At 40.7% G+C, this 23,327-nt stretch overlaps 1 protein-coding gene across 1 annotated transcript in view; it reads right to left on the bottom strand.

Moving 5' to 3' along the window:
• Window positions 1-511: 511 nt before the first annotated feature.
• map3k5 (mitogen-activated protein kinase kinase kinase 5) overlaps window positions 512-23,327 on the bottom strand; it is a 77,295-nt gene continuing 54,479 nt past the window's right edge. The window contains exons 16-30 of the mRNA XM_088937449.1: window positions 22,771-22,898; window positions 21,460-21,596; window positions 20,108-20,213; window positions 16,441-16,598; window positions 13,801-13,978; window positions 13,087-13,104; window positions 12,221-12,401; window positions 10,022-10,190; window positions 9,280-9,465; window positions 7,379-7,484; window positions 5,958-6,204; window positions 5,301-5,413; window positions 4,010-4,122; window positions 2,848-2,924; window positions 512-2,301 (exon numbers count right to left, since the gene is read on the bottom strand). Coding sequence (XP_088793575.1) covers window positions 2,241-2,301; window positions 2,848-2,924; window positions 4,010-4,122; window positions 5,301-5,413; window positions 5,958-6,204; window positions 7,379-7,484; window positions 9,280-9,465; window positions 10,022-10,190; window positions 12,221-12,401; window positions 13,087-13,104; window positions 13,801-13,978; window positions 16,441-16,598; window positions 20,108-20,213; window positions 21,460-21,596; window positions 22,771-22,898 — 1,978 coding nt within the window. The 3' untranslated portion in view covers window positions 512-2,240. The remainder of the gene's footprint in view (window positions 2,302-2,847; window positions 2,925-4,009; window positions 4,123-5,300; window positions 5,414-5,957; window positions 6,205-7,378; window positions 7,485-9,279; window positions 9,466-10,021; window positions 10,191-12,220; window positions 12,402-13,086; window positions 13,105-13,800; window positions 13,979-16,440; window positions 16,599-20,107; window positions 20,214-21,459; window positions 21,597-22,770; window positions 22,899-23,327) is intronic.

The raw sequence follows: 23,327 nt of genomic DNA on the forward strand, positions 1-23,327 counted from the left end.
GCGCCTTTTTACAAGTTATAGCGTCTCCGTTACTATACTGGGGCATTAGGACCTACACAGACCGCAGGGTGAGCGCCCCCTGCTGGCCCCACTAACACCTCTTCCAGCAGCAGCCTTAGTTTTCCCAGGAGGTCTCCTATTCAGGTACTGACCAGGCTCACAACTGCTGAGCTTCAGTGGGCTGCCAGTTGTTAGTTGCAGGGTGATTTCAGGTGCTGTATTATGAATGAAGTGTCACTTTTCTGACGTTCAGTGCACAATTTCAGCACAGAGCACTGACCACTTCTGGATTGCTTAAGAGAGATTTTTCATTGAACGAATACTGGGATTAACATCAGTGCACATTTCAGGATACCTGAGGAGGGTATGTTTAGATAGGTTATTTAAATAACCTTATTCAATACCAAAATGTATGCATTTCCCCAAAATGGAACATAAAGAATTATATCTGGACTCTGAGGGATTTAATTATGAAACTGGAATGTGGGACCCAGAAAAAAAAACAATCTGATTGCAAAATTTCATTTTTATTTTTACAGTTCATTCACACCTTGAAACATTAAAATTATTCACAGACACAATCTCGTCTGTTTACATTACAGATATAAATAAAAACAAAAAAGACAAGCAATCAGTTAAAAACGAGTATTCAAACATTACAATAGTTTGAAAATGTGTAAAAAACATTAGTTCATATTTGCATTTTCCATTCGGATATGCAAGTTAAAAAGAAAAAGGGAATAATGTATAACTGGAAAGGTCTTTACACAATCTAACATTAGCATTAGACATTAGTCTGTTAAGTTTCTCTCTCTCTCTATATATGCATCCTTATTAATAATGGCACAATGATCCTCCTACATTTTGCACTATAAAAACATGTTTGTTTCCCCGATCTGTATGTGCTATGGCTCAACTGAAAAGTTCATGTATGTCAAATAATTTATTAAACTGAACTAAAACGCAGAAAAAGAGGAAGCAAACATTTTGTTTTGCGTTGCATATTTAAATCTGTTACGTACAGGTGTAAACACAGTATATAAATCTATGTACTTCAAAGCAGTTCTCAAAGTTTTGTTCCACTGTCACATTTACTTCTAAAGGAAAAACGAAAGAGCTGCAGGTGTTTTGACAAAATCACTGAGCAATGAGATATGGTGCTTATGATCTTGTCTCAGTTTTTCAGTATGTACAGTCAGTTTTCAACTGCAAGTTATGCGAGTTTTTTTATCTCAGAATTAAAATGTATATGTTCACTGTTTTGCTGACCACATTGCACACAAAAAGTGGTAACAGCACAGTTACAAATTAAGCTCTCTGAAACAAAATTCAGGTGTTATCTGTAATTACATACCAAGAATGATTACTTGCTAAGAGAATGATTTTAAACCTTTATATTACAGATCCAAGCTGTGCTGCTTAGGAAGAAAACATCAATTAACTCATATAAACTTAGAAACTCTCACATCTTGGTACTACTCACACAAATGTATTTAAATTTTAAAACAGAAAGTGGATAATTAATTTCAATCAACAGAAAGAGTACAGGGCATGGTGGGCTTGAACACAGCGCAAAAAAGATATTCCGGTCCATTCCAAAAATAAATCGACTCAAGCTTTGTTGTTTGTAATAATTTTTAGTCTCAGTTCCAATAAACGTAAAGGAAATATTAAGAAAAATAAGATAAACTAGTTACCAAGGTAAGTTTTAATGTTCAAAGAAACGCAAACAGTATCTATTTTATCAAATACTCACTGAAGTCTGACTTAAAAATACCTTCTCAGATGGTCTTTTGTTTTAAAAAGTTACTCAACTCCAAAAGCTGCTGTTTGTCACAATTGCAATAGATGGCGCCATAACTCAGACTGAATTCTTTGCTGGAACAACTGAAGAATTCTGGTTCGTGTATTCATATAAAAACACAGTCAACTCTGTGGCTACAGCAGCCTGCACGTAGTCCTGTCTCATTCACCCCAGGAAATAGTTCCAGTGGCTCTACAGCTGGAAACCTCAAGGGCCTGAAACTGGAGCACCCAGGGTATGAAAGTACTTGTTCAATATTTTAGAAATATGTACATTTGTAACTAAAGCATTTACCCCCATAACACATCATTCCTTAAATCAGGATGAGTCTAATTTGGTCTAATAAATTACTGAAAAATAAAGTGCAGCAAAAAGAATACTGGTTCCGTATTGATTAAGGTCTTTGTCCAATAAACACATCGGTATCCCAAGGTGTCTACGAATGCTTCTCTCGAAAATCTGTGATTGCTTTCCACAGCTTACACAGCATGCCTCCCCTGTAACACAAAAGCAATCCCAAAACACCCGTCAGAAATATGCATTGCTTCATAATACTTGGAGTGTGCGGTAAAAATAAAAAATGAAGTGAATATTTTTTTTTAAAAAAGCAACATGGCCAAAATTTCTCCAATTAACAGGTGGCTTTTTCTGCACGGTGATTTTTTTGGCTTCTGGGAAAAGTGTCCCTAGGTGTGAGTAGGTGCGTGTCAGTGTCTCCCCAGTGATGGACTGACGTCCTGTCCAGGGTGTACCCTGCCTTGTGCCTGTTGCTTGCTGGGATGAGCTCCCTGTGACCCTGAACTGGAAGAAGGAGTTAGAAATTGGATGGAAGGAAGTTAGACTTGGCTTGTTTCGTGTTTTATGACCGTATCTACCCAGTCTCTTTTCACTTTAGCTATTAAAGACAAGAACCTCCTGAACCTTGAAATAGGTTAAGCAAATATATTTAGAAAAACTTCCAAACCCCTTATTATAAAATGGCAAAACAGTTTCAGACCCATTAAAACACAACTCCACTGACTCCAAAACAATGCCAGACATACCTTAATCTCAAGATCTTCAGGTCATCTCTTGTCACATCGTGAAGAATGTCGGTCAACGTGTAATCCTCCGCCAGGAACTAGGAGATGTGGAGATAGAAATATGTCCTCTGTTATTCATACACAGCACCATCAAAATCAGCTATCCTCGAATATACTGTTCAAAGAGCGGCAAGTGTGTTAATAGTAGAAGCTTCAGGACTCAGGGAGATTCATCCCCTTGCAGTTCTGCACCATTGTCAGCTATGGCACCACAATCCCAAAAACCTCTTTGAGCTATCTGGATTAATGCTTTCGGGATATCCTACTGTTATTATTATAAGCATTAACTAATATGACTCCGGCTGTTATTGTCGTTGAACACCTTTTAAATTCTATTCATAACTACTTAAAATTGGCCAACGTTAAACCTTATGAAGAACATCTGATGCGCCTAATGAGGAAAAAAAGGAAATGGAGAAAGTCCAATATATTCTCCCTAGTAACCGTGGTTGCTATGTATAATAAAGCTGGGAAATACCGTTATGCAAAGAAGGGTAAGTAAATCAAAACAGGATCATGCAAATATAACCTCTGGTGTTCCTGCGCTGGAGAGATCTTGGGAGTATGTCATGGAGGCCTGCAGGCAGTAATGGAGGGCTAACAACAGTTTTACAATAATTTATGAGTGCTGTTCAGATATATGTTATCCAATGCACCCAGAGCTGCACATGCCTCAGTCAATGTCCACCAACAGCAAAGATCTTGCCTATATTTAGAATAATGCATCACTTCCTTCTCATTTGCCTTAATGCGAAGCACACCGAGGCCTGGATCTCTGGAAATCTCCTTCATAATCTGGCACCTTAATCCAGCTGTTTCCTTCAGAGCGTTCAAGACATCCGTGTGCTCAAATAGCCTTGCTTTCCTGTCTAACTGCGTCCGCTCACATAGTCCCAGACGAAAAAGGCTCTTTAGCACTCAGGAGAGGAATTTAGCATTTCAAGAGGAATATAGCATTATGGGCCCACAAAATTCGCATCCCGTTTCCAAGACAATGCGTTCGTCAAATTCTAAACTTGCCAAAAGTGTAGATTCACACACAGAATGATGGGTGATAAATAAGCAAACCCACATCAAACCTTCACTCAACGTCATAACAAAACGACTTCCAAGTGTACGTTACCCTTTCAACAGCGTCGTCATCGGCACCATGTTCCTTCAGCCACTCGGACAGCTCGGGGTCCCCGCGGCCCGCTGTAGAGGGACGGTGGTGGCGCACTGATGAGGCAGGTACATCTGCATTAAGACAGGTACGTACAGCTGTCAGCACTGCCTTGGTAACACAGTATCCACTCGATCCTCTCGATCCACTAGATCCTTTTGGCAGACTCTGTGCATGTAAATTAATCAAGACCAAATGTTACGCCTTTGAGTTCCCTCTGTCATGACCACTCCCCTTGCATCCCGTGCTGCTCTCAGGTTTTACTTATTTCAGTTTATCTGAGCATTAAGGCTTCCCCTAATTTTTCCCTAAAGTTCCAACGAGAGGTCTAATGCTCAAGGTCTGAATAAATTAAAACAGATCACACTAAAAAGTCACCTTTAAAGGCTACACTACATGGTACAGTTGAATAAAAATGAATGCACCCTTTACCATCTTGTTTTCCATGATCTCCACTTGACCTCTAGCAGAATACTGGGAACTAGTCAGTTCCATCATATTTTTTTTATTTGGAGGGACAAGCAGTCTGACAGTTGTACAGTGCTTCAGGGCCTCTGCAGCCCGACTGCACCTAATCGTCAATATTGCTGTTGGACAGTGTAGCAATGTTTACAACATGGCTGGATTACAGGGGCTCTCCCTTTGAATGAGCCCAATCAGTGCAAATTCACTGGAAACATGGAGGGAAGCCAGCTGGCCTTTTTATGCAACCCCCCCCCCCCCCCCCAAATGTTTCAGCTTTCACCTAATTATATATCTAACTCCCTCTTACAGATGGGATCTCAGCCCTTTGCCTACAGGTAGAAGACAAAGCAATAGAAAAAGGGACACCAAGCATACTGATAGCAAGGGCTTCCACACAGTAGTGGCTCATGCGTCAATCAAGGAATTAACATCCACCTTTGGTTACGGGCGTACAGAAATATGCCCAGGAAGGCCTAATTGTCCACGGTTACGGCTGCCAGAGGAGACCTCAGTGACTCTGAAAGATGGGTGATTGTGAGGTCATGTATAGCAGGGCCTTCAGTGATGAGGACAGAAGATAGCTCAACTTGCTGATGCCTCAGGAGCAAGTGCATCTCCACTGGGAAACATCGGAAGAACATCAGGTGACATTTCTGCAGTGGTCTGCATTGTGATAGCTAGCGCCAGTCTGTGTCCAACACTCGTAATCACGGAATTTAGAAGAAAAGGCACATATTAAATAAACAGGCAATAGATCACTGCACAGGCCATGGGAACATGTCCCTACCAATTGGTTCAGATTTCATTCTCAGTAGTCTGATTTCCTGCTCTCTCTCCTCCAGGACTTGTTGAAGGATGTTCCGATATTCCATCTCCTTCTCCAACAGCTCCTCCAGCAACCTTCAAGACAAACGACAGGGAAAAGCATGCATCTGCTGAAAAGATCAATTTTTCTAGAGCATTTTCCTTTATGGTCATGTGGCCGATTCAGATTATGTGCTGTGGTCTGCATGCCTTTGTGTGCAACAGTGCTGATACTGTTTGACTAAATATGTAGCCACTCATAGGGTACTTATAAATATGTGAAGACTATAATCAGAAAGGAATGAAAAAATCAGCAGAATACTAGGAAAAAACTAAAATGCGAACAGAAAAGAGGGTTTCCACAAAACTCAGGGAAAGGAAAATCTGAAATCTGAAAGGAAATCATGGAAGAAAAGATAACAGTACTTAACTAAAGAGGGACGCCTTTTTCATCATGGTCTTATTATATGAGTAAAATCAATTACTTGATGAAGAAATACATATTAGAATATATTTTCATAATGAAGAAATGCATAACTAATAACTTGCAGAAACCACGGAAGAACCTCTCTCGTTTCCAAGTGTCCATCCCGTTTCTACAAGTCACTGTTCGCTTGAAATCAGGGGGGGAGCTGCACACCTGTTGGTCTCCAGTTTCATCCTGCCCAGCTCCATGCTGATGGACCGCGGGCCGGCGTGGGGCTCGTGGGAGACGGTGGAGCTGAGCGTGCTCACGCCGGAGGTGGGCACCGTGTCGTCGTGGCGCACGCAGGGCCGCTGGCCGCTCTGGGGTGCGGCCCCGCCGCCGCCGGGGTCCAGCTCGTCCTCCGGGTCCTCCGGGTCAGCCGCGTCGCTCTCCGAAGCCAGGCTGAAGTGCGGCCTCAACTCTGCAAAAAGCCCCGACGCTTTTGTAACGGAGGTGACAGGGCTGCAAGTATTTTTTTTTTGTTGTAAATCGGACGTTGGCTTGGGTAGTGCAAAATACAATCACAAGTCACTTCCAGACTTTAGAAACTGGAGGGGTATAGCTGGTCCGGATTACATCAGTTTCATGTGACTTTGGCACAGCTTGATCTTTATTTGGCACTATTCGCTTCCCAGCTGACTGTCATAGCACATGACCATGAAGGGATTCATGAGTTGTACGTTGATTAATCACCGGAGTATCCTCATGATTCATATTGTTTATGCATAGCAAGCATGCCATACGGTAGTCAAGTAAAAAATGTGGTACACATTTATACTGTAAGCTCTGTGTCCTAGGACTAGGGATGGAACATTGCTACAGGGGCAAGAATACTCTTTTGGACTTAACAGATGACACAGCGTACTGAAATCCAACTTCAATCATCTCTTACTAAAACATGTCTACTAATCGCAGAACTCAGCTTCAAAATCTTACAAGGAAGTCATGATTTGCACAGAAATGCAAGCTGTTCTGCTTCCAAAACCACTTTCCTGTACAGATACGGTAAAATAACAGCAGCAACATTCTACCAAATCACGCATCTAACAGTCATGTGAGACTGAGCACAGCTCTTAATAAAAAGTATGAGATTAGTTTTACAACATTTGGAACACAGCACATAAAATTCTCTGCTCAGAAACGTTGTTCTCCAAGTACACTATGGTTTGTCAAACAGGAAGTAGCACAAGACCAGTACTGAATTAGGAAGTTATACTATAAATATTATTTTAAAAATAGGAAAAAACATAACTTTAACGAGGCAAATTCATTTTTTTTTAGTTAGGGGCAAGAGACCTTTTTTTTTTAAGTAAAAGAAACACAGCCACCACTGTTTCTCAGCTGCTCACTCTTTAGTGATTCTTAAGATGAAGATGAATTTTTCCCGATTCCTACATTCAGTTAAATGTATTATGTAGTAAATGGTTGCATGTCGGGGTACACAGCTATAAGCAAAGAGCAATTTTACATCATTCAAACTCAGCATGTGCTATAATTAAACAGATAAACAACAGTGCTTTGTAGTGAAGCATGACGGCACTGACTGATTTCAATATCTACGCACACATACTAACAGACGAAATGAGTCTCATTACCTGGCACCAGGATCGTAATGGCAGTCTGGACCGCTTTGCGGATAATATTGTCCAGGGCAAACATCCAGTGAGGCTTAATGTTATGGTTTCTCAAAACTTTATTCACCTGGTGACACAAAATTAAAACACCCACTGATTAATACTTCCCAAATGAATATAGACGGTTGAATAAAAGGGAAAAGTAAGTTGGTTTTTATTTAGAAATATATAAGGCCTCCTCCCTTCTGTTTTTTTTGTGAGAAAATGCTGACTTTTGTTATGTTTTGCCCGTTAACGCGTGAGCTTAGTATAAGCTATAACTGTACTTTGAAAATTGTGGTAATCAGCAAGTGAATATGTAATGAGACAATTGTTCTCTCAATCAGCTTTAATGGAGTAGCTTAATTCACACATGAGGCACTGGACTATGTTGGCGATTTGAACTTCAGGGTTTCCCAGTTATTGCTATTATAAGCTAATGATGATGTGCAAGCTGCTTGCTTCATATGTTTTCCACAAGAGGGAGCCAAACAGCTCTTCATTAAGTGGATTACATAATATTTTGCACAATCAAAAGGACATGCTGCTGGCTATCCACTTGATTGTTATTTGCTTCTGTGTGTTTTTGTCAGGAAGCTGGACTCTGTTAGGGCACGTAGGCAAGGCAGCATTCTTTTTCTTTTTAGAGCACTTAAAGTCCAATGTTTTAAAAGGCCATTTTGAAACAGGTTGACAGAAATCTCATCTTAAGCTGGTGAAATTAATTTCCAAATGAAAAAAGTGAATTAAGCATGTCTTGGAACCCCTTGAAATCTTCATGTCAAAGCAGAGCACTGCAGACCCTATGGTACCGTTAATTGAATGTTAGACAAGATGTGACTGAGAAAGGGAGGTCTAGGGAGGGTGAGTGCTGACCTCAAGTGACAATTCTTGTAAACGAACTACTCTGCAACCACATAACCTCTCAGGTTCTCCCATTTCCCATTACTGACCTAATTATAAAGCAAAACCGGTGTAAAGTTTCATCAGTGTAGTCACATCTTGTAGTCAAAAATTTAAGCTTTTGGCATTTCTTCAGTTTTAAAACCTGAAAGTGACAGGTTTCCAAACAAGAAGTAACATGGTATTAAATCACCTGATGAATGTTTTGTGATTAAGAACAAAATAACTTGTTACAAAGTCCCAAGTTCTAAAACGGTATTCTCTTCAGGGATTTCCATGAGGTATCATATACTAAATGTAAAAAAAACACACGGATCACTTAACGACTCTGCATTGTTCAACAGAACAGCTCCAGTTCTTATTCATGTAAGCCTTTAAAAGCAAAGACAGAAAATACCTGGAACCCTAAAAAAACCCAACCTAACGCATCTGCAATAAATATCACTTAAAAAGACATTTTAGAACTCGCTTTTCACAGTATTATTGGATTGCTTGCACTTCTATGAAGGAGGCTATGAAAGAGTGTTCTGCATTTATAGTGAAATGCAGCCTTGAGAGACGGAACTCAAGACAAGAGTGTACGATCAGATGATTTCAAATTATTAGGAATCGAGAGTTCAGTGTCACAGCTTGTACTCGTGACCGATTTTCTTTCAATAAGTTTGCTTTTTAGCAAATCTAGCCTTCACATGCTGAATGTCCCTGAAAGTTTGCCGGATGAGTTAAATTTCCTCCCCTCATTTATAGCTCATACTGTATATAAGCTCTAGTTTGGAGTTTACCTCTATCTAGTCAGCAGATCGCTGAGAACTGCTGCTTGGCCTGTTCCTGTTAACAAAGGTGGATGGGATTGCCAATTTTCCACTCTTGTCCCATATTTCCACGCTCTGTCAAGCACTCGTGTCCATGTACGCCCTCCACCCCTCCTCCCAAGTACGGCCCCAGAGGACTAAGCGCTCTTTCTAAAAGCAAAGACTTACAGCATCCTGGAAGCCAAACAGCACCACTTGCAGCTGGCTGATGGCGGGGCTGTCAAAGTCCAGTTCCAGCTTGAGCTGAGAGAGGGTGCTGGCAATGATCTTGCGATCTGTGGTCCTCACAAACTCACCCAAGCTCACCACAAGGGTGGAAATGAGTTCTTCTTTTAGCTTGGTCTCCTCTGTCCCCTGTGTTTGGAACCAGAAGATGGAGATGTACAGTAAGACAGTTTGCCTGGCATTTACTTGAAGCCTGCATTGAGTCAATAAGAGGGAACAAATCTTGGTTGCGTTCTGAAATAATCTACAGTTCACAGGCTAAGATATGATAAGAGACAAGATCACTTTATTGGCCATATACAATTTCTTGTGTTAGGAATTTGTCTTTTCTCATACCCCAGCTTGCTCTCCATGAGATACACAGACAGGGAGAGAAGCTGGGGGTCAGAGCGCAGGGTCAGCCATTTATACAGCACCCCTGGAGCAGTTGGGGTGAAGGGCCTTGCTCAGGGGCCCAACGGGGTAGGATTCCTCTGCCGGCCATGGGATTTGAACCAGCAACCTTCCAGCCACAGGCGCAGATCCTGAGCCACAGAACCACCGCACCGCCCAGTGCAGGTGCACTTTGTTTCTGGTAGCTCATCAGCCTCTTTATTTTTTTTAATATTCATAAAACCTGTTTCGATAAGACGCATCAGGAGAATTAAACCAGAAAGGAAAGTGACGAGATCGAAGGCTTCCATACTTGTGCCAGGGCCTCCACCAGATTCTTCACCACTTTGTCCTTGTCCTCTGTCAGGATTTTGTGCAGTGTGGCTCGTCTCTCACTGTCTTTCTTCAACATGAAGATCCCAGGGTCCTTTTCTTCAGGAGATGGGGGTGCGCTGTGGTCCTCAAAATTTTCAACAGGAATGCTGAAACATAATGCCAAGACAGCGAGCATTGTTTCCCAGCTCGAGAAACTTTTCTTCCAGTAGTACATTGAAGCAGCACACATGTGCGGATTACTGCATTAACATCTTAACATTCAAGATCGATTTTTATTCCAGGTTTGCATGTTTCACAGAATTTGCTGATGAAAAATGTTTGCATGGCTCTCACTCACTAAAAACTGATGGAGCACAAACATTTATTTAAGAAACCCAAGCTCTTGAGGGGCTGAGTCAATAATACATAATGCATTGTAACAGATGACACACCGAAGGGCTTGGCTGGAGGAATGCCATGGCAACGTTTCCACTGATAATTCTGTCCCACTAGATTTCCTGATTTCTCCACAATCCTCTTTAATTTAATGAAGTGATACTTCCAGTTAAAACTATTCCATGCTTTTGGGATTTTTTACAAATATATGGTGAAAAAAAACTTCCAAAACTTTCTGTGCAGGGCCTTTCAAGATCCTGCCAGAAGTAAATGAAATGCCTGTGACACTGACAGTAAGTTGGAAAACTAAGAAGATCATTCAACTAGCAGTGCTTCAGAATTGGTTATTTGATTTCTTGTCCATAATTTTGCTTCAAGTGTAATGCACAGTCAGCATGTGGAGTTATTAAGTGTGATAAAAAATAATGAAGTTTTAAATAAGAAATAATATTCAAAATGGATACCAGATAATTGTTTTCTTGGTCTGACTGAAGATTGTAGGGTTTATCATTTAAAATCATAACTGATGAGAACCGTGTATCTTTTTCTTTAATAAATCCAAAATTCAAAGCTCCATTAAATCCTGTAATTTGGACACTGTGACATATACACTTTTTTGGAATAGGGGTAATGCTGAATGTATTTAATTTGCAAGTCTTAATGCATCGCAACTGTGGTGTTAATTTAAATAGACGAGGAATTCTTTTAAACTGCAAGGTACTCAGATTGATGCATACCATTGAGGCTTTTTGGCCCATTTCTTCTGGGATTTAAATAAAAACATACTTTAAAGCCAAAAAGAAATGGGCCTATTTATAGCATAATTCCTAATAGCTTCACCAATATAAGCAGCACTGTTGATTAGAGCTCAGATCCTCACTCAGATTGCTGCAGTTACAGGCCCAGCGGTACGTGTGCCATTCACGTTGAAGAACAGTGTAAGCCAAGGAAACGCTCTTAAAAAGAGGTCTGTACGACCCGCAACAGCAGGGCCTAGCCCATGGAGGGCAATCATGAGAACAGAACTTATTGCCAATGGTAAACACCAAGTCCTGTGTTACATTGGTCTTTAAAAAAACAATTTTATGATGTTAAAAAACAAATATAAAAAATATTTCCAATGACTGGTCCTCCCCCAGGCCTAAGCGACTTGAAAAACCCAATTTCCTGTACTTAATAAGTACAAAAATATCAGAAGGATTTAGAATGATCGTTACTTCAAAAATTGAGCAGTGCATCAGAAATCTGATTAGAATACACTGCTGCAGGAATTTCTCATTTCATAAAATAATGATGAGACTCTTCATGTGGTAGTCTCTAAGTATAATTGAAAGAGACATTTTTTATTTCTTTGATAGGTAATATACGTTTACACTGAGGCGACTAACAGCTGGAGAAGAGGAAACTAAATATTTCAATGCTTTGGGTTAAAACACTCACCCTCCACTATTGGAAGCTTTTTAGGAAGTATGCATTTTACCTTGCAAGTAGCAAAAAAATCTCAGCTGCCTTCTCTTTCTAACACTTGCATTCCTTAGCTTTTTTAGATCACAGAATAGAAAACAGGAGTCTCTTCTTTACCCAAACAGTGGTGGGAGTAGGGACTATCCTTAAAGATATGGCTGAATGACATTTTTGGATCAATGAACCCCGAACTATGAAATGAGCCAAAGGGCTTTTTCTCCATTTTAACTTCTTATCCTCTTCCAGAACACTTGCAAACCCTGAACAACCAGGAAGCAGGACGAAGCCGAAGAGATCGAGCATATCGGCAGCGAGGAAAAGCTCTGTCACGCAGTACCTCAGGTATAAGCCTCTGCTCCCTTTTATATCCCGCTCACTGAAGCACTTGGCCCTGGGCTTGAAGACGAAGGGATCCGTCTTCAGGTCGTTGTCGGGAGAGACGGAGCCGTACTCGCTGCTGCTGCTGGTGGTGTCCTCCACCACCACGGGCACTGGCAGGGAGATACTGCGCAGGTACTCTGGGGAGCAAGGCAAGGCCAGGGAGCTCACAGCCAGGAAGCTGGGAACGCCCGAAACTGAGCGGGAGAGTCAGAGCTCGCCTCCAGGGGAGCACAGTACTACTCTGTGTAGTGCTGACAGATAGGCCTCTGGGTTTGCCCCTGGAAGCTCAGGGGCTCTAATCCGTAAAGAGGCACTGCTGCTCTGCACTTGCTCAAGGTACTTCAGCTGGATTGCTTCACTGAAATGCCCAGCTGAATAAATAGGCACAAATGCAAGTTGCTTTGGATAAAAGAGCTGGCGAACGATAATAAATCGGCCATCGGTTAAGCAGGCACATGGCTAATTTCTCTTCTCTTATACACAAATTTATAGTTACCCACCTTCTGTTGTACATTGTAGCTAGAACGAGCTGAAAGATGTTGTTGTGTTGTGTGATTCGTGCCTTTAAGGTTTCCTTGGTTTTGCATTAGCTGCACAAGGACATGATCTCACCTGCTCAGCACAGAAAACTCAGCCTGACCAAATGTGCAGAGAGGCAGCTCAGTGCTACCTTCAGATAATCCCTCTGAATGTACTGTGTGGCTGTACAGCTCAAATCCTTCTGAATGTGGTTATACAAACACTTAAAAGTGGTATTTACATCTTAAACAACCGTAATAATCATATAAAAACTTAATACAAGGAAAAACCAGTGATACTCACCTGATCCTGGGGAAAGAGCTACAAAAGAAAAACAGTAACACACAGTAAGCATAATGGAGACCAGCAATACAAATTAAAATAGCAAAAATCAGCAAAAGGTAAAAATGAGAGATTTTTAAAAAAGATTTTGTGAGTAGAAAGTGGAAAGAAACCACCAATTCTACTGTGCTTCTTCACACAGAGTGGTGAAAAAGTAAATACACCGCCTTAAGATTTCATGGCTTAACATATTTAGAGATATCTGACCTTCACCCAGTCCTAACAGTAGATAATACTTACTTCACGTGACAAATAGCACACACAAATTCTACTCTGTCATTATTTATTTAAATATTTGTTTAAAATCAGCCAGCTTTCAATATCTTTGTGTGGAAAAAGTGCCAGTTAAGTAAAACCTCAAGGAGGGTGGATTTACTTTTTTAACACAGCGTACAACATGACAAAATTCTCTCTTTTTATTTCGGTTAGATTTGACACCGATCTACACCTCAGCAAGCCAGTCAAAGAGGCTGTGTACGAGTCGCATCAAAGCCCTGGGATAATTTCGAGTGACAGCACGTGAACACTATGTCCACACTAACGTACTGTACTTGCCACACACAGCAGGAACCAGCACGTTATTGTGCACGGTACCAAGGGGAGGGCCCTGTGCCGAGAGGAGCTCATCGGGAAGCTGCTCCCGAAACGGCGGCAGCAGCCGCGCGAGAGGCGCACCTGTGAAGCTGCTCTTCGGCCTCTTCTTCCTGCTGGTGACCGTGAGGAACTCGTCGGTCAGGAGGTCGACGGCCGCGGCGCGCTTGTCGGGGTTGGGCTCGAAGCAGCGCAGGATGAAAGCCTTGGCCTCCACAGACATGGACTCTGGGATCTCGGGGTGGATTTTGAACATCCCCACCTGCAGGGTCACGAAAGGGAGACAGCGCTTCGCTAAGACGTTACCGTCCTCAAACGAGAGCTCCGCTACAGAAAGTGACCCCGCTGGCGGCCAACCAACGCATTAAACTATTTTCTGGCATGATTGAACTGAAAGTTTAAGCTACAGAGCTGTCATCGTCATGTACAAACATAAGCCCTGTGAATGACTACTTTAAAGAGGTTATACATTATTGAAATAAGGTAAACAAGCAGCTCTACATCACAGTTAAATAAGCTTCTTATACTCCACATACATCTATATACACACACATACAGTATGTACCTCGTGTGTGTGAAATTACGTACTGTAGGTGGAGATACTGTATGTAAACAGCAAGTCTATCTCAATTCAAGTTTTTGTCTATCTGTAGCGTGTTCATTGTGAAACAACTGTATAGTCTGAAGAGAACTAAAACAACTTTTAAGTTACAGGTTTGGAGAAAATTTTAACTTAATGAAATAAAAGATAAAAACTCAACAATAGGCTTGTTTAAGATATATCTAGTTCAGACAAGTCAGGCTCTCCAAAAATGCTTATATGGAAATACTTTTTCTTATAGCATTACTGACCAAGTCATCAGAGGGCCATAAATAAGAGGATGTGATCGATGAATTAATGGAAATTAAACTTAAACACCTGAAAGAGCTTCATAAAGCTTAAGTACTTTAAAGTACACTCAGATCATATTTATGGTTGGTCTTAATCATCGTTCCGTCCCAATTTTGTCAATTACTTAATTCTCAAAATGTGCTTTCTAACTTCATCTGTTGTAATTCACATCTGTTGAAACAGTCTGGGGCATCGCAATGGTGCGGTGGTCGGCACTGCTGCCTCACAACACCGGGGCCCTAGGTTCGATTCCAGCCCCGGGGTGCTGTCTGGGTGGAGTTTGCATTGACCGTGTTCACGTGAGTTTTCGGCAGGTGCTCTGGTTAACAGGCTTCTGTCAAAAGTGATCTTAGGTGTGTGTGTATGTTTGCGTCTGCGTGTGAGCCCTGTGAGGGACTGGCGTCCCGTCCAGGGTGTATCCTGCCTTGCGCCTGTTGCTTGCTGGGATAGGCCTTGGCTGCCCCTTGACCCCGTACTGGATGAAGCACTGAGAAAACAGGTGAATGGACGAAACAATCCGTTTCATACATTTACTTAAAACAATAACATATATTTTTCAGTTTGTTTTATATTATCCTGGTGATGCGAGACTCTGCACAATTGCTTTTACTCAGGGACGTGCCTTGCTGTGGATGGTGGGATTTACAGAGCCACAGCAAATTTACCACCTTTTTCTCCCTTCATGAGTCTGGACAACAAAAACAGGCAGCGAGATGACTCAGGTACTGTATAGCTAGAAAACACTAAAAGTAACACTAGCCAACAAAGCTCCATAACTAACGTTTGACATGTTGTATTTAAAAAAGTGTGGCCTCACCTAATTCAGTTTATTGGTGGTATGTTACAGGATCAAAATAGTACAACAGTATAAAAACAGCTCTACCGGTCTTACTCAACTGATTTGTGTGACATGGGTGGCTTCTTAGACAGATGCTAGCTCTGATTTCCAATGTGTGCAGGTGCCCACACAAATAGATATGGGTAGTTGCAACATCTTGGGTTTTACAGTAAGGCGGCTTAATCAGGTTTTGATAAAACCACTAATGTCCGTTACTCAGAAATAATGTTTTTTTTTTAAATCAGTCATTCATAGCATTAGTAGTGATTTCGAGAAGTATTAATGTATTAATGGATAAAGAGGTACCTGATCAATCTGTCTTACAAATCATCCTGTTAAACCTCCTATACCAACAAAGTTAACTCTCCTGGGCTACAGCTCACGAGCCTGGAGTATGTGCGGCTTCTGCTTGGACATGCGAGGTTGTTAATACCTCCTATTTCTGTTGGGGAGCAGCAAAGTGTTGTTTATTTTACAAGTAAACACTGAACCCGGCAGCATGTAGTGTTGTGGATAACAAAACTCCTGAGGGAGCAAACTGTGATGGGAGCCGTTATACCTCCTTCAGGAAACATTTACGTTTTTACAAGTTTCTCCCTGAATTCATTCCAATACTCAAATTACAATGACAATTTCCATTGAAAAGTAGAGGAAATGGGAAAAATTCAAGACCAAAACAGACATCAAAACACCTATTATGTTAGCCATTTTGCTGTTCCAGAGAAAGTAGAAGAAATTCCTTTGCAAATATAAGAAATAAAAATAAAATCTATGTGCGATAAAGCTGTTTTCTTCAGTTACTGATTTTATAGATTTCCTCAGGAATATTTCATATTAAATTGTGAATGTTAAATTACAATATAAATATAAATATTCTCATTTATGTTGTAATTCTTATGAGACTTACAGGACGTGCTTTTCTTTCCTATAGCAAATCAGAGTAACATCATGCTTAAGTTAATGCAGAAGTCTTACTTATGTCAACAAACCGTACCTTAAACATGGCAGCCTGTGGCTCCCCCAGCTCATAGAAAGGTGGCTTCCCTGTGGCCATTTCAATAATGGTGCAGCCCAAAGACCAGATGTCCGCAGGCTTACTGTAGCCTCTGGGGCCCTTGTCGATGATTTCTGGAGCCATGTACTGCAACGTTCCTGTACAATGCAAAATTCAACAGCTCACGGCGAGTCTCCTGCAATGCTGTGTAATGAAGCAATCTTATTCCGCTGAACGCTTCAAATCCCCAGTTGGAAAGGGACTGTTGGACGTAGGTAAGACAAAAGCAATGCTTTATGAATAACTGCAGAAAAGAGTGCAACCACAAGATATTTCCTTCAGTGAAAGTAACACCTGGAACTTAGTACCACTGGACCGTCCAGCACTAGACTTACTTCTGACACTGACAGACAAACTTTTCCACCAGCAGAAAACTGGGTCTGTGGTGTCTCATGCAATCTCTTTTAACACTGGATGGTCCAATGATAGATTGTTACTTTTTGTAAATAATGAAAAGGCATGGTTCCCCCCCCATCAGAAAATTTTACAGAATGGAAAATGATGCCGTACTAAACATAAACAAATGGGCTTGTGTTACAATGAAAGCATATAAAAATAGCACATCTGAAAAGTTGAACACTATTGTATCTCTCAACTACCAAACACGCTAGAATGGAGCATTTCTTGTGTTCCTGTGAGGAGAACGGGTGATCTATTGACTAAAATAGATATATTTCAGCATACTGTCTGATTCTCTTTTTCCTTACCAGCAGGTGGCCCATAAATCTGTAATAATATTTCTATGTCTTGGTAACTATGAAATAAGCTACATTTGGCACTGGTCTTTGAGCAGCAGACCAGACAGTATCCAGCAACATTTTTCCTGTCATTTTTCATTCTGTTCAAGGAATTGGCCCAAATGAGTACTTTCAGCACCTCTTAAAGATTCAGACAGAGTGCTGACACTGTGTCATGTGTAAACGATCCCATGCTAAAAAAAAAACACTTACAGGGACCACAAAACCCGGCCAGTTCCTCTGTTTCCTATATCAGAACAATAAACTCATTTATGACATCACAGCTATGAATCAAGTTCCGATCCAAGAGGACCAGCCCTCAAACCTTTATCCAAAGAGGAACAGCACTTTGACCCTTTGACTAGCCACACCAATTCTCTGACTGACATCAAGTACCACTCACTGTTACAGGACACCCTTGGATTAATGGATTCACCTTAAATTCGCTTTAAAGAACTTCAGATTTACCTGCTAAAGGGGAATTTCTTCTGTAAAAGCCGAAATACCGGGCATTCCCCGCAATGACAGACAAAGCCTGGTTAAGGGATAGCTAGTCAGAAAACTGGCCTGGTTTACTTAACAATAGGGCAAAATAGAATAAATAAAAGTTTAAATGAGACGTAAAACACATTTAAGTTAAAATATTGTTGAAGTACATGTACTGAACTGTGAGTTCATCACAGTGTGATATTGTTATGCAATACGTTATGTATTTACAAAACACAGCTACAGTACAGTTATGTACAGTATTGTATACAAAAATTAGACGTATATAGAAAAATATAGAAAAAAATCTCAGAAATCTCAGAAAAATAATAAAACAATAAACAAAATCTTTTGTAAAAAACACTCCTGTAAATAGGTCTAAAAGCAGGAATTTGAATGGTGCCCTATAGGGGAAGTCGAATTGCTTAGAATAGGTATTTTGTGCTTTGAACGTTAGCGAACTGTATTTGCAAATTTTATAAAGTAGATTTACGACACAAAATAAAGAACCGTATATTTTTGAGAAAAAAAGGCATGGGAACAATTTCCTTTGACTGACAGCACAAGCCAGTAAAGTAAAAAAGAAAGAAAAGATCCTCCTACTGTATACGTTTATACAAAAAGAAGACACCAGCTCCCTTCTTTGTCTACGACTCATCAAAGGAATGAAACTCCTTGCTGGTTCTCCGACAGGTGTTCTGTGGTTTGTGCTTTGCCATGAGCGGCACATTTTGTGCGCCTGTGGCATTAACGGCAAACCAGAAAATCCACATTAAAGATCTAATACCATTAATTCCTCCTCTCTCACATGTTTTTTCTGTAGCAACAGGACCAAAAAAAGGATTTACAAGAAAGTAACACTACAGTTACTGCTAATAAAATGGGAAGGCTTCAAACTACCAGAGGAAACACATTCTTTGTCCCATACATTATCTGCTTATACATTGGAGACAGTAAAGAGTAATCAACTTTATATAGCTACAAGTACACAATGTTAATATTGCTTCCCATTTAAAGAGTTAACATAGCTTCTTATATCACCTACAGTATATTCTCTGGTAAATTAATGAAAACCCTCTGATCCAATTTTCTTTCTAAAGAGAGTGTTCTTTCTTTCATGCTTCTTAGTCATACTGATCTGACAAAGTCCTTTATACAGACTTCAGAAGGGAGTTATTTAACAATATTCACTCTGAGCTGACCTTCTGAGTCCTCTCCCTTCCTGCATTCACTGCTGACAGCAGCCTACAATCTGCCAGAGTGAGGGGAACAAAAGAACATGCACTTTGTAGGGGACAGGGATGCGCTACTGCACACTATAAAACATTTCTTTCCAGATTTCCACAAAGAGAATGTGTCAAAGTGCTAAAGTTTCGAACAGCAAACCATCTGTGGAATGCTGTTCCTCCCTTGGGTTATCTATGTAATTTCAGATGTATAGCGATACTCTAGAATTGAAATCTCCCGCTACCCTACAGCATTAGGGCTGTTAAAAGCAGGAATATTGCTCAGTTTTGCCAACTACAGGCCTGTATACTGTCCAGATACAGTAATACTGCTGTTCGCTAAATCTGATGTGTGTGCCAGTGCACTGAGGTGTTGTCGAGAGGAGTTTGAATGGAGTTAATGCCGAGTGCTAATGTTTGTTTGACAGCACTGGCACTGGAGGTGCAGAAATGCCACAGCTATGAATAATCACTTTAACAATGAAGGCACACCTACAGCTGAGGACTTCATGAGGTTGCAAGGACAAAAGCACAAAGCAAATAACAATCATTATTTACCTGGCAATAGGCAAAGGCACTTTTAATCTTGAAGTTATGAGATGAAAAAACACATTACTTAACCATGTAAATAGCAGTAACAGCATGAAACACTGGATTATTTCTTGAAGACTGTATTAATATGAGTTGTTTAAAATGTGATTATTCTAAAATGAATCTTAAAATGACAAATTAAATAGTACACATAAAGGATCCTAGAAACTTAATTTTGTATGAAGCCGATTCATTTTCTTGGGTGGGACAATGGGATATGAAGGTACTGACTCCTCTGTCTGATTTTGATTTTCAAATAGGCTTTATACTAAATGTATTATTATTTAGAATGAAGTCTAGTTCTGAAAACTGTTTTTTCCATGTCCAAGCATTGATTTTTTTTTTATGTGACCTCCTGTTTCTGTTTTCACTCACTCTGGCCTCCATGTTTTCCCTCATCACCCTGGTGCTGACGGCCAGCTACACTTCTCTCCTGGTACAGCTGCAACTCAGCTGCGTTTGGCTCACGGTCACTACAGGAAAGACGTGCCGTCACGTCACGCGCGCGGCTCGCAAAGACCTTTTTTACCCAAACTCCAGGGGAGCTGTAGCAGAGCTGCTACATACCTGTGAAGGTTTCTGTGCAAGGGTTGATTCCAGCAAGCCTTTTGGAAGTGCCGAAATCAGAGATTTTAAGAACTCCGCTGTATGTGTTTATCAGCACGTTGTCACCCTGCAATTGCAAACAATGTGGACTGAAAATCAGACCAGCTTTGTATAAGTAGGAACCAGCAAACCCAACTTTGTGCTGAACCTTAAAGAATCAGCCTTTTGTTCCCATTTATACCAAATTAAGTCACGGTTATTTATATCAGTAGATGAGACCATAACAAATGACAAATTTTTCAAAATAAGAACATTGCTGCGAGCAGAATTTTGACATTTGTTCAGCAAAAAACAAGAATATGTGGCTTTCTTAAAATAAAACACTGGTTGCTCACATTGCTATTTGTAATCAATATTAATTCCTTTTTAATTAAAATTAACTTTCTAATTTTTTACAAACATTTGCCCATGACTGCAGAAGCCTGCTGCGATTGGCCTGCCTGCGATGTGAAAGTGTGTAATTAAACAACTTCATCCACACCATTTGGAAGATGTCCTTTGTTAACCAGTCAGGAAACACGCCGGTCCACAAGCCACTGAATTTCCTAAAAGGCGAAGCTTGACCGACATGAAAAATCCCATAAAGAATGTGGGATCTGAAATATAACATCATTGCTATCTTTTCCACTGTATAAAGTCAGTAAAAATCCACAGTGGACCACAGATTAGAAATCAGGAAGAAGGTGATGCTGCAGTGATGTGTTACATCACTGAAACAGAGGATTAAGATTTATAACACGTAGAGAAGTAGAGAATAACCTTTTTACCTTGGATGACACTTGAAGAGCAGTGAAGAGCTACAGGTTCACAGTCCTACGATGGTCAATTTTTACACCCCTATCAGGTTTTAAATACAAACACAGGCGTTGCCCCTTGGCTGATGGCACAGGATATATACGTGGCCGAGCTCTGACTTATCGTTTGGTGTGCACAACAATCCAAAGGTGCAACACATCAAGCTGCAAAACTGCAACTCAATATTAGCCGAAAGCCAGTAATCAGAAGCCCTGGCGATGATGAGCGAGCTGCCAGATCTCATGACCAGACCTTTGACTCATAGGCTCAACAAGCAGCTCAACCTGCAGCACAGAGGCCACCAGGATCAACTGGTCACCCTCCCCCGCCCAGCCCACAGGGGGTGGAGACCAGCGCAGCACGACTCCCTCTCCAGTCAGGCGCCACAATGGCCACAGCGAGACACGGCTAAGGCCGACACTGGGCTGCTCCCACTCCTCCTCCTCGTCGTTCTCATAATCAGAAAGATCAACGAGGGTGTCGATGGAAGCAGTCTGCTCTGCCAGCTGCTGTAATACCTTGATATCTCTGTGTGCAATCTGATTGTCATGCAGATACTTCAAACCTTCCAGGATCTGCTTGGTGTAAAATCCTATAGTCGCCTCATTGTTCTTTAAAGGCCCCCATTTGGATCGGAGAAGTGCCGAGAGGCTTCCTGTAATTGAGAAACACACGTTACCACGTAGAAGGAACCAAACCGAAGATTTGTTTATACGCTTTCTTCTTCCATGCAATGCTAGCTCACTTTGGATATGATTCTACACCCCTTGACTGCATAACTTGGAATGGGGACTGTAGTGCCAGAAAAAATGACATCAGCTGAGCGCTTGTGTGTTGAAAGCCGTCTTTGTTCATATGCATATGGAAGTCTTGCGTCGTGTGGCAGAAGACTTAAAGACAATGCTTACAGAGCTCTTTTATACAGTGAAACAAATGATACAAGACACACTCCCACATGACTCTCTGCTTGTACTGTGGCTATACCGTATATGGTCATTCTAAAAAACTGACCATTACATATATATTCTTTACTGCTGGCTTGCGTGACAAGCAGCCCCTTCAGCTGAATAGACCATTTGTTCCAGGAGAGGTCACTCAGTCATTTCCCTGAGAACTATGTCAGCTATGCATAAAGACATCATGTGGCTATGTTATCTTTTGAGACCAGACATTCTGGGACGGATTTAGTAAAATATAAGTAAAAAGACACATAGTTAACAAGATCTAATACATATTTTTAGTTAATTCCCTCAGTGACAAATGCATTTGTACCTGTTAAGCCATTTTCACAGAAGTTTAAAAGGACTTAGACCGAATTCAGGACTGAGCAAACAGCAGGAGGATGATCTTTAATGTGGCTAGAAGTCGTGCAGGCACTGAAATAATCAAGTATTATGGGCCAAATGACCTCCTCTCATTCATAAGCATTCTTAGATCGTTACTTAGGAGGAAAACAGCTTCAGCAGTTAGAATTCCTCTATTTGATCTGTACATGATACGATACTTACAGTGTTTCAAAACTTCAAATCAATACTTCAAATGTAGATTTGTTGAGTTTTCCAAATCTGGCTAGTGGTGTAATGCTTATGTACTCAAAATTAATTTTCTATAGTGCCTCGTTTTTAAACATAATTTACGAAATATGCCTACACAGTCCCAAAATTAACAAAAGTAGTCAAGATACATTTCTGCAAGTTAAGCGTCTCCATGGTGACAAATCTGAACCAGGTTACCTGGTGACTGCATGGACTAAGGCAGCATGACTTTTCGGCCAGGCCTCTCATGCAATAAGGTCTTGAAACACTTTGAAACAGGAGTCAACCACTAACCTCCAGGCACTTGCTCCATAAAAATTTTGATGAAGCCATTTTCACTGATGGAGCCCAGATACTGGACTATATTCTTGTGTTTCAGATGTTTATGAAGCGCAATCTCCTCATGGAGAGGTTGAGAATACCTGGAAATGAAAAGAAATTGAACTAACGTCAAGCCTGACATCAAAACACATTCCTAGTGGGTTTTTTAAATCATTTGAAAAAAACAAAATGGTGAAAACCATTAAAAAAATCATCCTTGAAGAAATACTAAGGTATTTCTCAATGCTTTCATTTTACAATCTGCTGCACTTTCACTATGATGTACAATGGCTGATGTTAAGATTTGGTCTCTAGTATATTTACAAGATAAATTAACTTTAAAGTTAATTTTAAAGTTTTAAATTATCATACTGGTAATTGTTATATGAAAACCCCTGTGTGCTGTGGTCAATTCATAGAGCCAGGGTGGATATTTACAAAGATTATTATATTAGTGAAATATCCCAGTATAACATTATCCTAAACATGAAACACACACCATATTTATAGTTTAATATTATTCTGTGATT

This window comes from Atractosteus spatula, chromosome 2, assembly GCF_055471065.1.
Source record: "Atractosteus spatula isolate fAtrSpa1 chromosome 2, fAtrSpa1.hap1, whole genome shotgun sequence".
In the NCBI taxonomy this organism is placed as follows: Eukaryota; Metazoa; Chordata; class Actinopteri; order Semionotiformes; family Lepisosteidae; genus Atractosteus; species Atractosteus spatula.